At 41.4% G+C, this 12,205-nt stretch overlaps 1 protein-coding gene across 1 annotated transcript; it reads right to left on the reverse strand.

The window, feature by feature from the left end:
• Window positions 1-2,050: 2,050 nt before the first annotated feature.
• Window positions 2,051-9,103, reverse strand: hp (haptoglobin). The gene is made up of 5 exons (XM_084060270.1): window positions 9,013-9,103; window positions 7,977-8,065; window positions 4,986-5,269; window positions 3,936-4,202; window positions 2,051-2,392 (listed from the first exon to the last, which is right to left on the reverse strand). Exons 1-5 carry the CDS (start codon window positions 9,033-9,035, stop codon window positions 2,111-2,113), a joined length of 945 nt encoding a protein of 314 aa, XP_083916396.1. The 5' UTR covers window positions 9,036-9,103; the 3' UTR covers window positions 2,051-2,110.
• Between the last annotated feature and the right edge of the window lie 3,102 nt (window positions 9,104-12,205).

Below are 12,205 nucleotides of genomic sequence, written 5' to 3' on the forward strand. Positions count from 1 at the left end.
ACATGATTGGCGTAGGCTGCGTTGCCAGGTCTGACTTTGTGTCTAAGCAATGGTCGGCTTATTTTTGCGCGCCTTTGGGCTCGTTCGCATAGTGCGCACGGCAGCGCTTGTTTAGCGTACGTCAGCGCGACGTGGCAACGGACGTGGCAACGTGAAAGGGTGGTCACTTATGATTGGCTGATGAAAAGAAACACCCGGACGTGAATTTTGAGGTGGCGAAGTGATTTGCATAAGTATTGGAGCATAATGCGTTTGATATTAATTGTACATCCTGCAAGTACAGTGATGGGATGCGAAGCAGCTGGTTTGACAGGCAGAATATTGAGGAATTTTGGGGGAAAATGTGGAGTTAGTTGGGCCATGTGTCTGCTTGGCCATTGAGGCGATACACTCGTGTACACTCCATGACTGTGGCCGTCAATTATGGTAGCAAGATAGTCCACCCAATTTTTCTTTCTTTTCTATTGATTAGTCACCCCATGAAGACTTGAATTTGTGGATATTTCTTTGTTTTTGTCGCATTCCTAAGCCAATAATTTGATGACCAGCGGACTGGTAGGCAGCGGTTCCGGTAGGAGACACAAAGGACTCTTGTGTCTCATATCATCTATTTTAATGCATGGTAATGCATACCTCCCAAAGTTCATGTACTATCTACTCTTTGTGTCTACCGGAACTGCTGCTGGTCATCAAATTATTGGCTTAGGAATGCGACAAAAACAAAAAATGTCCATGAATTCAAGTCTTCATGGGCTGACTAATCGATAGAAATAAGTCATTTTGGGGGTGAACTATCCCTTTAATCTGACATGATGATTCTCCAACAGTACCATAACAATACTAGTCAAACTTTTAAGGAGCATGTAAGCTTATAAGGAGCTCCAGGTCATGCAAAGCTCAGCAGGAGTGAGCAAGAAAGAGTGCACAGCAAGACAAGTAATGACCCCTGACAGGGACATTAATATTTTAGGTGTTACAGAGGAGCTTCCTGCTCCTTACCCTTTCCCTCAAACATTAGCACATATGCAATATTTTAGCTGAAAAAGACTGTGGCACTGGTTCTTCATGGTACCACACATAAAGTATGTGTTGTATGGTACCAGCATAGACATGATCAATGATCATGTTTCGACTTGAGTGAATGTTTGTGTCCTAATGTATTAAAGTTTTGATAAAAATGTACCTGACATTGTGATTGTTGGAACTATTTTTAATAATAATCATTAATAAGAAAATATCCATCAGTGATATTAGACAACCAAAGCACATCAGCAGCCAGACTCACACAACTCTGGCCAATTTAACATGAAACGTTTTTTTTTCTACTTGCCAAGCAGTGATAATGACTTTGAACACAGCAGCAATAATTGCTATACCCTCTTACAAAGCAAGGTTCATTGACCCAGTATAACCTAATCCAAATGAGACAATGAAAGCCTTCATTATAATTGAGTTTATTTTATTGTCATTGTTCATTTATTCTTCCTCTTAAAAGTATGGCATAAAAACGTTGCGACGTGCCGTGTTGTGAGCTTGTAGATCGGCTATTTCTGGTGAAGAGATATCGTGAAGAGCAGGGATCTTCAACAGGGGGTCTGGGACCCCTAGGGGGTCCTCGGAGTTAATACAGGGGGGCTGCCAAATGTTTGTGTGATAGGAACGTTTTTCTTTTTACATTAACCACATTCAAGCTCAGTTGTGAGCTTGTAGATCTGCTATTTTTGGCAAGGCAATTTGGTGTAATGGGAAAAAAAAGAGCAGACCAAGTACAGAGCCAAAAGTCAAGTTTACTAAGTATTGAGGGTTTAAGTGGTGAAATGTCTGAAAAATACAGATTAACATGAATTCAACATATTGATAGAAAAGAACGGTGTAAATAAACAAATGATAATGCCGTCAAACATTATGAAGCCATCTATGAAATCTATGAAAAAGTTTAATTTGCAACACAATTTCATACAATATGTAGTGGTGGGTCCCTGCTTCATCTCTCTCTCCATCTATGGAGTCGTTGGCCCGAAAAACGTTGAAGACCCCTGGTGTAGTGTGAAAAAAGAGAAAAAAAGTTGCAACTCATGTCCAATTTACTAAGTATAGAGGGTTCAAGTGGTTAAGGTTGCCTTTTATACATCTCAGCCATTACTGCAGAACGCAAAGCTGACGATCCCTGTGTATCTCCCCTGAGGACAGCGTGGATCCAGGGCAGATATGCAGAGATTTTCATATAGACTGCATACATGTCCCTGCGGCAGGAACGGTCAAAGGACAGAATCCCTGCTGCATACACCTGCCCATCCTGAGGGTCTCTGACAGCCAGAGCACCTCCTGCATCCCCGAAACAAACGTTTTCTTCATACGAAGTGGGCGCCGTGCAGAACATGTTGTCATCCACCTTCGGATAAGAGTAGACAAGATAAGATTAGACAAGATAATCAAGATAAGATAAGTCCTTTATTGATCCTGTGAGGGAAATTCAATCCAAAGGTGCCAGAGCAGTTAAGATACAGATTACTAGACAAGAAAAAGTACTGTAGATACAGCAGGATAAAAATAAATCACATCCAAACGAACGCCATCACGTAATTGGCAAATGTACAATACAAAACATTATACATCTATTGTACACCCTCAAGAGTGCTTGCATAGCGCAGGACAAAGTGTCAGTACCGTACTGTAGCCCAGTGATTGTCAACCGCGGTAGATGGTACAGTAAGTGTACCGCGGATACTTGCGAGGTGTACCGTGAGCTTTGAAGAACGTGTGAAACCAGCCCCTCGAGAACAATGGCGCGTCCGTCAATCGATACGGCCATCATCCGTTTCACACACAGCCACGGCCGAGTCCATTCAATGTAGGGACCATCACCCACAGGAATGCAAATATGTCCTGTGCAGCCACTGACTGCCAGGGTTGCCTGCAGCCTGTGAGAGTGTGTGTGTGTGTGTGTGTGTGTGTGTGTGTGTGTGTGTGTGCGCATGCTCGTTGTCGTTGCTCGTTGCCTCGTTAAAAAAAAAGAATCCAGCAAACAGCCCAAATAAAGTAGTCCATTGAAGTAGATAGGGACAACACTTATTGTCGAGGTAAGCACAACATTTTAGATCCATTTTAGAGAGTTTAAAACTATCAATTCCAGCAGAGTTTGATGCTAGCAGTTAGCGCATAGCAATGACATATGGTACTTTTTTTGCCTTAAATATTCATGAAAGGCAGAGTGACATGGTTTGTTTTTTGCCTTGAAAGCAATGAAAGGCATACAATGTTGCTATACTCAGTGTGCCAAAATATTATGGCTTTCATTCAGACAGTATATATTTGTAGGCCAACGATGTATATATTTGTAATGGTCAAGGTTTCTTTATACCTGCCCAATAATCTGTGTGTATATGTATGTGTGTGTGTATATATATATATATATATATATATATATATATATATATATATATATATATATATATATATATATATATATATATACGCACCATATATCTAGGTGTACCCTGGGATATTTTGGCTAAGCCAGGTGTACCTTGGCACCAAAAAGGTTGACAAACACTGCTGTAGCCTACTGTTGTTTTCCTAGCAATTAGTATATTGAACGAGCCGAACGATCGCTTTTCCGATCATGACATCTTACTTGACGGTTTGCGATTTAATTGTGCTTTTTGGCACTGAACATTGGAACATATAAATAAAAATTACATTTCTGTTTGGCTTTTAGGTACCCATAATCAAAATGTGCCAGAAGAGGCCATGCGTTTAATCATTGTATAGGCCTACCTTCAAAAGCTTGAAAAGAGCGGAAATAGACGATCTACAAGCAGCTTGTAGATCTGCTATTTCGCTCTTTTTCAACAGATACATTTTTTCAGTACATATGAAAACAATAATTGTAATTAGGCGATAATTATGTAACAATAATTGTGACAGGCCTATACCTTCGGAGTGCGTCCTCCCTTATGCTGATTCTTACAGGAGTCCTGATTGGCCAGGGACAGCACCAGGTGTTTGAGTGACAGGGCATAGGTAAAGAGGGCCCCCTGGCCCCAGCCAGCGATGACACCTGATGAACCCAAGTCCTGACCTGGCTCTGGTAAGGGGATGGGGGTCACTCTGTCCCCCATGGCCACAGGGTGCTTCAGCTGGATCAGAGCCAGGTTGTTGTCCCAGTCCGACTGGTTCTGGAAGCCCGGGTGCAGAACCACCTGGGAGTTGGAGGTAATAAAGAATAGAAATGTGAATTCTAATTTAGTTAAAGGTAGGGTAAGTGATTTACTATGGTTAAAATAAGTGTTAAATAGCTCTATATTCTGATAGTACTCATTGCTAGAGTGTTTGTTCAGTAAAAGGAGTCTCCCATGTCTCTCCAGCTCTTTATTAAACAGAAAATGCATTTTCAGTGCTCTCTCCTGATTGGCTTAAAATGTGTCACCTACCTGAAAATGTACTATATTCTGTTTACTAAAGAGCTGGAGAAACCCCTGTGACCAAACAAACGCTCTGTAGCAATGATTACTATCAGAATATAGTACTTTAACCTTTTTAACAAAAATAAATAAATTGCCAAAAAATATCACTTACCCTACCATTCTTTTTGCGATTAAACTGGTCTTCACATTTTTATAATGCTTGCAAAACAGACCATTACGGTCTGAATTATTTTTGTAATCATTACTCTATGGTAATTATGGTTGTATAATTATTGTTGTTGTTATTGTTATTATTATTTGCTTATGATCTTTTTTTTTCTGTTTTTTTATTTCACGGTAAGAATTTTGTAAATATTGTTTTGAATAGTGATTATTGTCATTGATATTAGAATCACAGTATTGTTTTGTATTCTCTAATCCACATCAAAGAACTGCTCTTACGCTGTAAAATCCTGAGTGTTCATTGAACTCAGAGGGTGTACAAATGTAACTTGGTTGCATCCGCACACTCTCAGTCAGTTAAAATAACACTCAGGATTTTGCGCGGCACTTGCTCACCTTCTCAACTGGATGCTCGGTAGAAGCATTAGCCCCAGCCCGGTGGGAGATGCCCAGGTACACTTTGGGGGTGAGGGGTTCTTTTCCCAGAGTGTCCTGGCGCTGCTTCTTGACAAATAAGTTCCTGCCAGTGGTCAGAACCCAACGTTCAGAGATGAGAGTCCCTCCTGCAAAGCCCCCATCTGACTCTCTGTCGCCCAGATACACCATGGCCTGCCAAGGAACATGAGGTGCCAAGGTTCCCCCAACCATACGCGGGAAACGCAACGCTCCTGGCCTTAGAGCTGGGACATAAACATCAACATTTCAAAAATATGCAGAATTATTACAATTTTCAAACTGTCATCCCTATTTTGTCATTCTAGGTGAAATTTTCCAAAATGTTTCAACATTTTCAAAAATATTCAAAAGTTTTTGCCACAAATATAAAATACCCCCCTTCTCTCCCATTAGCTTCCCCTCCCTGCCCATACAAACTAAGAAATAAGTAACTAAAATACATTCTGAGACAAGTCACAGTCCATGTACATAGGCTGCCTGCCCACACATTTGAAAAGTTTACACAAGGATTTGCATGTATGCACACACCCCGAAATAATGAATATCAACACCCAATCACATATGCATTGCTTTGAAGTGAGAGATGAGAGGCTCTGAGAGGCTGGAAGTATTTATAATAAAAATGTCTGTGGTGATGGATCCACAGTCAGTTCTAATATCTCTGATATAAGATTAACCTCTTAAACCTTATTCGGCTAATTGACAGGGAACTCAGGGGTCTGTTCTTGGCCCCTGCCTTTTTCCCTCTTCACCAATCTCTTTGCAGAATACTCACCTATTTTCACAGTTCGCCTATGACATGCCCAGAATATGGACGTATAGGGTTCAAGTGGTAAAAAAACAACAAAATACAGCCAAACTTGAGCATGACCGTTAATAATACATCAACTGATGCACAAACTTGGACACATCATCAGTGTTGTTACTTGGAGTCACTGGGTGTTTCGGGTCTTGCAACAGACACTCTCCTCCAGGCAACCCGACCGAGGCTGATCAGACCCTGGCCGTGTCCAAGTGGCATGCTACTGCCCCCACTGTCTCTGGTAGTTAGAGACTGGGGGTTGGGGTTAGCCTGGCACTAGCCAGACCGACCAAATATACATCAAGTTGGCTGAAAGCATCTATCACCAGAGAGGTGTCAGAAAGGTTCGGGTACATTTTCGATAATTTAGCTTTACTATAATGGATCCTATGAAGTACTGAATTTAATAAGAATGAGTCTCGCGCAAGAAGAGGATGAGCTTATTGCACTTAAAGTGGCACTATGTAACTTTTTTCAATTAATAAAATGTAATTTTGTCCAATTTGTATGGTAGAGTAGAGTATGTTAATAAAAAAATAACATACAATTGGGGTGGATGTATTCTGTCTCCTTAGCCTGCTCTTTTATTGAGACATTTAGATTGTGTCAAAGGTCATGTCTCACCTAGACATAGGATCTGACACGAATGTTGACCGGATGTCAAGATTCAATGTATCCCTGAGCAAGCAGGCAGGCTCTATTAGCTCGATGGTTTACTCATGGTAAAATGTCAGCACTTGCGCAGGACACCGATACAAGAGGAAAGCAGTGCAGCTTTAAAGCATCATCCCACCATTTATCAGACAGGGATGTCACCCTGATGAAGGATTGCATTTAAAAAAAGGCCTTTTGACAAGTGAGTGACTGCTGCAAAAAGATGATCAATGTCTGAAACCAGCAGAGCCTGCAGAGACTTGTTTTATTTTGTTTTACCTCTTCATAATATGAGTCTCAATGATCTAAATGATCCATTTACACAAGATGGTCCAGGTGATACAAGCTTCAAGGGGATGGAATTCACGTATGATCCCTCATGTACATGCTTGCATGTATAAGGCCCTTTTAAGAAATGTAATGTACAAATTCATACGTCGTCTTAAAGAGTCTGACAGTCATGTTATTAAGATTTTAATTAACCCTATGAAGAGTTCTACTCGGTTCTCTTTCATGATTTGGAGACATTTAGTCAGGGGATATTAGCAGAATATTTTCCAATCTTGGAATAAATTCCTTACCAAAAAAAATCTTCACCAATGTGTTTGTAAAGGTGTCTAGTAACACATCTCACAAAGACTGAAATGCAGTCCCCCTAGGAGAATTTTTGACAGCTCCTTAAAGTTGGGGTACCCACCATAACCTTGGTTTAAAAAAAATCCCCCCCAAAAAAAATCAAAATTTAATTCTGTTTTAAGTAGCATGTGAGGGGTCAAACTAGGGTGTTTTTATGATTCTGAATCCATTGCAAGCATTTGTTTCGCACCAAAACCACTCCTTGGGCTAAAAACGGCCATAGCCATCCTTTTCCAGGTACACTTTTTTTGTAAAAAGCCCATTGAGATTGGGCCGTTTTTAGCCCAAGGAGTGGTTTTGGTGCAAAACAAATGCTTGCAATGGATTCAGAATCATAAAAACACCCTAGTTTGACACCTCACATGCTACTTAAAACGCAACCCAACTTTAAGGAGCTGTCAAAAATTCTCCTAGGGGGACTGCATTTCAGTCTTTGTGAGATGTGTTACTAGACACCTTTACAAACACATTGGTGAAGATTTCTTTTGGTAAGGAATTTATTCCAAGATTTTTTTAATATCCCCTGACTAATTGGCGCAACAGCCTCTACAGACTGTAGTTGGACTGATTTTATGTTTTTCTTTTGCCTTTTAATTATTGAAGAATTGAATTGATATAAGCCTGATACAGGATTGCTATTTGTAGTGTCATTGGAGAAACATTTGTTTTTCAATCTGGTTAGTGAAACTGTGACTGAACAAAGCTCCATTCTTGCATTCATTTGGGTATACACACAACTCGTGCATACAGATCCTATGTGTACACGCGTGCGTGCGTGCGCGCGCGTGTGTGTGTGTGCGTGCGTGTGTGTGTGTGCGTGCGTGTGTGCACGTGTGTACCTGACATATCGTGTTTCATTCTGCCTTCAGGGTGAGTCACATCTGCCAGACTGGCCCATGCAGCCAACTGGACCACAGCCAAGGAGAACCTTAGGACAACACAATCACATGGCATGTCATTCTAAAACACAACACTGTAATGTCCTCAGTGTTCATTTAACCTTTGGTTACTTTAGTTACCAAGAATAGCACCCGCCACTGACTGCTCCTATGGGATAATTACCATTTGTGGTATAATATTGTTATAAACAAATGATCTTTTAAAGGAACTAAATGTGTTGGTTGATAAAACACTTTTATGAATTGTAAGCAGTAAGCACTATTCTTTGAGACACACATACAGGTATTTGGGGGCATAGCTAATTCCACTATTGTCTTGGAGGTGCAAACAACACAGGTATCAGCATGGCATTTGTGAGAAAGATTGTACACACTACACAGTGACATATTTTTCTGTCCTAATGCAAAGCTATGGTTGCGTATTGTAGCGCAGGGACCTCCAATAACCACCATCATGAAAAATGAAGGCGGGATGTCCAAATATTTGTTTTATCATTTTTATAATCAAAGGGGCTCAGATTGTTTAAATTTGGTCACGGATGACGTTGTTGGTTACCGGTATGCTTTTTCAGAGCCAAGCCATCTACAGTATAAGAAAGTATGAGTGAATGGCAGTCGAATTGGGCTGAAACCTTGCCTCATAGACAACTGCCATCATAGACTGATGACATAGACAGGTGAACTACTGGCCCCAGTAGCTCACCTGGTATAGCACATATACCATTAAGGCTCAGTCCTTGCACAGCCAACCCGGGTTCGAATATGACTCGAGGCCCTTTGCTGCATGCCCTTCCCCATCTCTCTGTGCTGCCATTTTCTGTCAATCTCCACTGCCGCTGTCAAATAAAGGCTTGAAAATGCCCCAAAAAGAAATAAAAGAGGTCTACTGAGGCAGTGACTGCCAATACTCTAGAGATCCTGGTTATGTTTGACAGGGTAAGGTTTCAATAAACAAGTAAAATGAATAATTACTTACCACAATTTGTTGTGAGTATCCATCTTCTGCGTGATAAATAAAGTATGTTTCTTTCTGTTTAGTCTGCTGCTGTGCGTGTTCAAGTTTTGTGGCCTCGAGACTTTATATCAGTTGAGAACTGCCTCAATTCTTCTGTGAAATTCTACAGGACCTCTGATTCCTGGAAAAGAAAAAAATCTATTGTGAAATCTCTGCTGTGGTCATTTTGGATAGTGTCCAAAGCCTGGCTGCATCTAGCTACGAACTGTGACCTGTTATAGATAAAAGAAAAACACCAATCTATATTAGAACTTTACCACTAAAGGGTTAGCACTAAAGAGCAGTAGAGCATTCAACTCATAGCTTGCCTGATATGACATAGCAGTACAGTACCTGTTTGCTGCCAAATTGAAGCCAAATCTTGTTGTTGGATATTCAAGACATAAATAACTGGAGACTATGGTCAAAATTAGGTTGTCAAAAATAACACACAGCTACAGTAAACAGCTATAATTTCTGGTTTAGGGCAGGACATGACACAGAGTGCTCAGAGTTCAATGATTCATCCCTATGATGTAGTACATAATATCGCAATACCTTGTGTTGTTTGATTTATTATTGCTTAAAGTAAATAAAAACATGTACACACTGACTCATTGAAGTCCAGTTCTTTTGTTTTGACAAGAACACATGTGCAAGTGTCGTCAGAGCCTAGGGTTTAAAAATAAACACTCTTGCATGTAGCTTTCCTTAGGGAAGGGACAAGTCTGACAGATTAGATTACAGAGAAATATCATTGTGATACATGTAGTATCACAAGTTTTATTTCAGGGTTCACTTGGTATGTACAGTAGCAACGCTTATTTGATGTTTTATGTATATCTGAAGGTGTCATGAGTTTGGCCCTGTTATTTTCTTCCCGAGGGATAAAACTGTCAAGGCAAAGATGCAATTCTAATATCAAAAGTCATTAAAGATTGAGCAAGATGAAAGCTTGTACCCTCATGCAGTGCTCTGGATTTCATACCACTTTCTGACACTTAGTTTTCAGTTGAATCTGTCATTTTTGTTGAGTGAATCCAATCCAATCCAATCCACTTTATTTATATAGCACATTTCACAACCAGGGTTTACAAAGTGCTGTACAGAAAATCATGCAAAATACACTGTTGAAATATGCTAAAAACACAGAAAACACCAGCAAAGACACACAAAGAACAATAAGACATAGACCACAGAAACTCTCAAGCGGGGTTAAAATGCCAAGGTATAAAGATGTGTCTTAAGCCGAGATTTAAAAGTCTCAATGGTGGGGGCCCTTTTAACATGTCGGGGAGCGCATTCCATAGTGTGGGGGCTATGGCAGCAAAGGCTCGGTCGCCTCTGGTCTTTAAGTTGGTCTTTACTGTGACCTTGAGGTTTAGCTGGCCGGCAGACCGCAGTGACCTTGAGGGGGTATAGACCTTTATGAGGTCAGAGAGGTGCTGTGGTGCCAAGCCATTCAGGGATTTAAAAACAAACAATAGAATTTTAAAATCAATTCTGAAACGAACAGGTAGCCAGTGGAGTGAGGCCAGCACGGGTGTAATGTGCTCACGCCTACTGGTTCCTGTCAGGAGGCGTGCCGCAGAATTTTGGACCAGCTGCAGGCGTGCCAAGGAGGCTTGTTTAGCCCGACATACAACGCGTTACAGTAGTCCAGGCGTGTGGAAATAAAGGCGTGAATGACGCGCTCAAAATAATTGAAAGACAGAACTGACTTAATATGGGCAAGCAGTCTCAGATGATAGAAGCTGGAGCTGACCACAGAATTTACCTGTTTGTCTAATTTAAAAAAAGATGCATAAAGATGGTATGAGATGCCATGCTTCTTAAAAATTAGTCCCAGGGGGAGGAGATAAAGGGAGAACAGTATAGGCCCAAGGATCGAGCCCTGGGGGACTCCGGAAGACAAGGGCGTGGAGGATGACACAAAATCTCCAAATTTGACTGAGAAACATCTCTCAGATAGATATGCACTAAACCAGTCTAGGGCAGTGTCTGTGACACCAACACACTGCTCTAATCGGGAGATAAGAGTCTTGTGATCCAGGGTGTCAAAAGCAGAGGTCAAGTCATGGAGTAGCAAAATAGCAGAGTTACCTTTGTCAGTGGTCAATAGCACATCGTTGAATACCCTCAACAACGCTGACTCGGTACTGTGAAATGCTTTAAATCCCGATTGAAAGACATCAAAAATATTGTGCTCCTGCAAGAAAGACTGTAATTGAAATAAAACAGTTTTCTCAAGGATTTTAGAAATGAAGGGAAGCTTTTAAATAGGTCAAGGAATCACTAGAAAATACTGGAGAGGTCAGAGGTGCAGCCTAATGGAGTGTAAACATCAGAAGAATCACACAAAAGATTCTCTTATACGTGTGCGTGTGCGTGTGCGTGTGCGTGTGTGTGTGCGTCTGTGTTTGTCCGGAGCTTACATATGTTTTGGTCAATGGATCTGGGATTTACAGATTGATGACATTTCCACCAGGTATTGCATAACCAGAGGGCATGTGTTCCTAACGGGCATCGTTCCCAACAGGGATCAATGCCCAGTGGGCAAAATGGGACACAGATACACAGACAGACAGATACAGAGACGTAGATTGTCGGTTCTGTCGGTCCTCGAGTTACGCAGGGGACAGACAGATAGACAGACAGACGGACGGACGGACGGACGGACGGACGGACGGACGGACGGACGGACGGACGGACGGACGGACGGACGGACGGACGGACGGACGGACGGACGGACGGACAGACAGACAGACAGACAGACAGACAGACAGACAGACAGACAGACAGACAGACAGACAGACAGACAGACAGACAGACACACACACACACACACACACACACACACACACACACACACACACACACACACACAGAGAAAGAGAGAGAGGAGGTTAGTGCACAGATATTACATAAGATATAGCTTGCATGCCATATAGTCAGTGTCACATATTACATGCAACCATGTGCACACACATCACATCACATCATATCATACTACAGGTTCAAATGCAATCCCTGGTCTTCAGACAGACCTACATGCTGCTAGCACTTTACTAAATCCCAATGTCAAACACCAAGTATGTGTTTGAATTGTCTGTACTGAATTGTCTTATTGCAGCAAAGTATGTAACAGAAAGGTATTGTTCTGATCTATTGACTG

This window comes from Gymnoscopelus microlampas (assembly GCF_963454915.1).
Source record: "Gymnoscopelus microlampas genome assembly, chromosome: 1".
In the NCBI taxonomy this organism is placed as follows: domain Eukaryota; kingdom Metazoa; phylum Chordata; class Actinopteri; order Myctophiformes; family Myctophidae; genus Gymnoscopelus; species Gymnoscopelus microlampas.

Coding starts and splice junctions, on each gene's coding strand:
- hp (XM_084060270.1), bottom strand. CDS start 9,035: ATGGATACTCACAACAAATTGTG. Junction 5,270..7,976: donor AATGAAACACGATATGTCAG/GTACACACGTGC, acceptor TTTATGTCCCAG/CTCTAAGGCCAGGAGCGTTG. Junction 4,203..4,985: donor CCGAGCATCCAGTTGAGAAG/GTGAGCAAGTGC, acceptor TCCAACTCCCAG/GTGGTTCTGCACCCGGGCTT.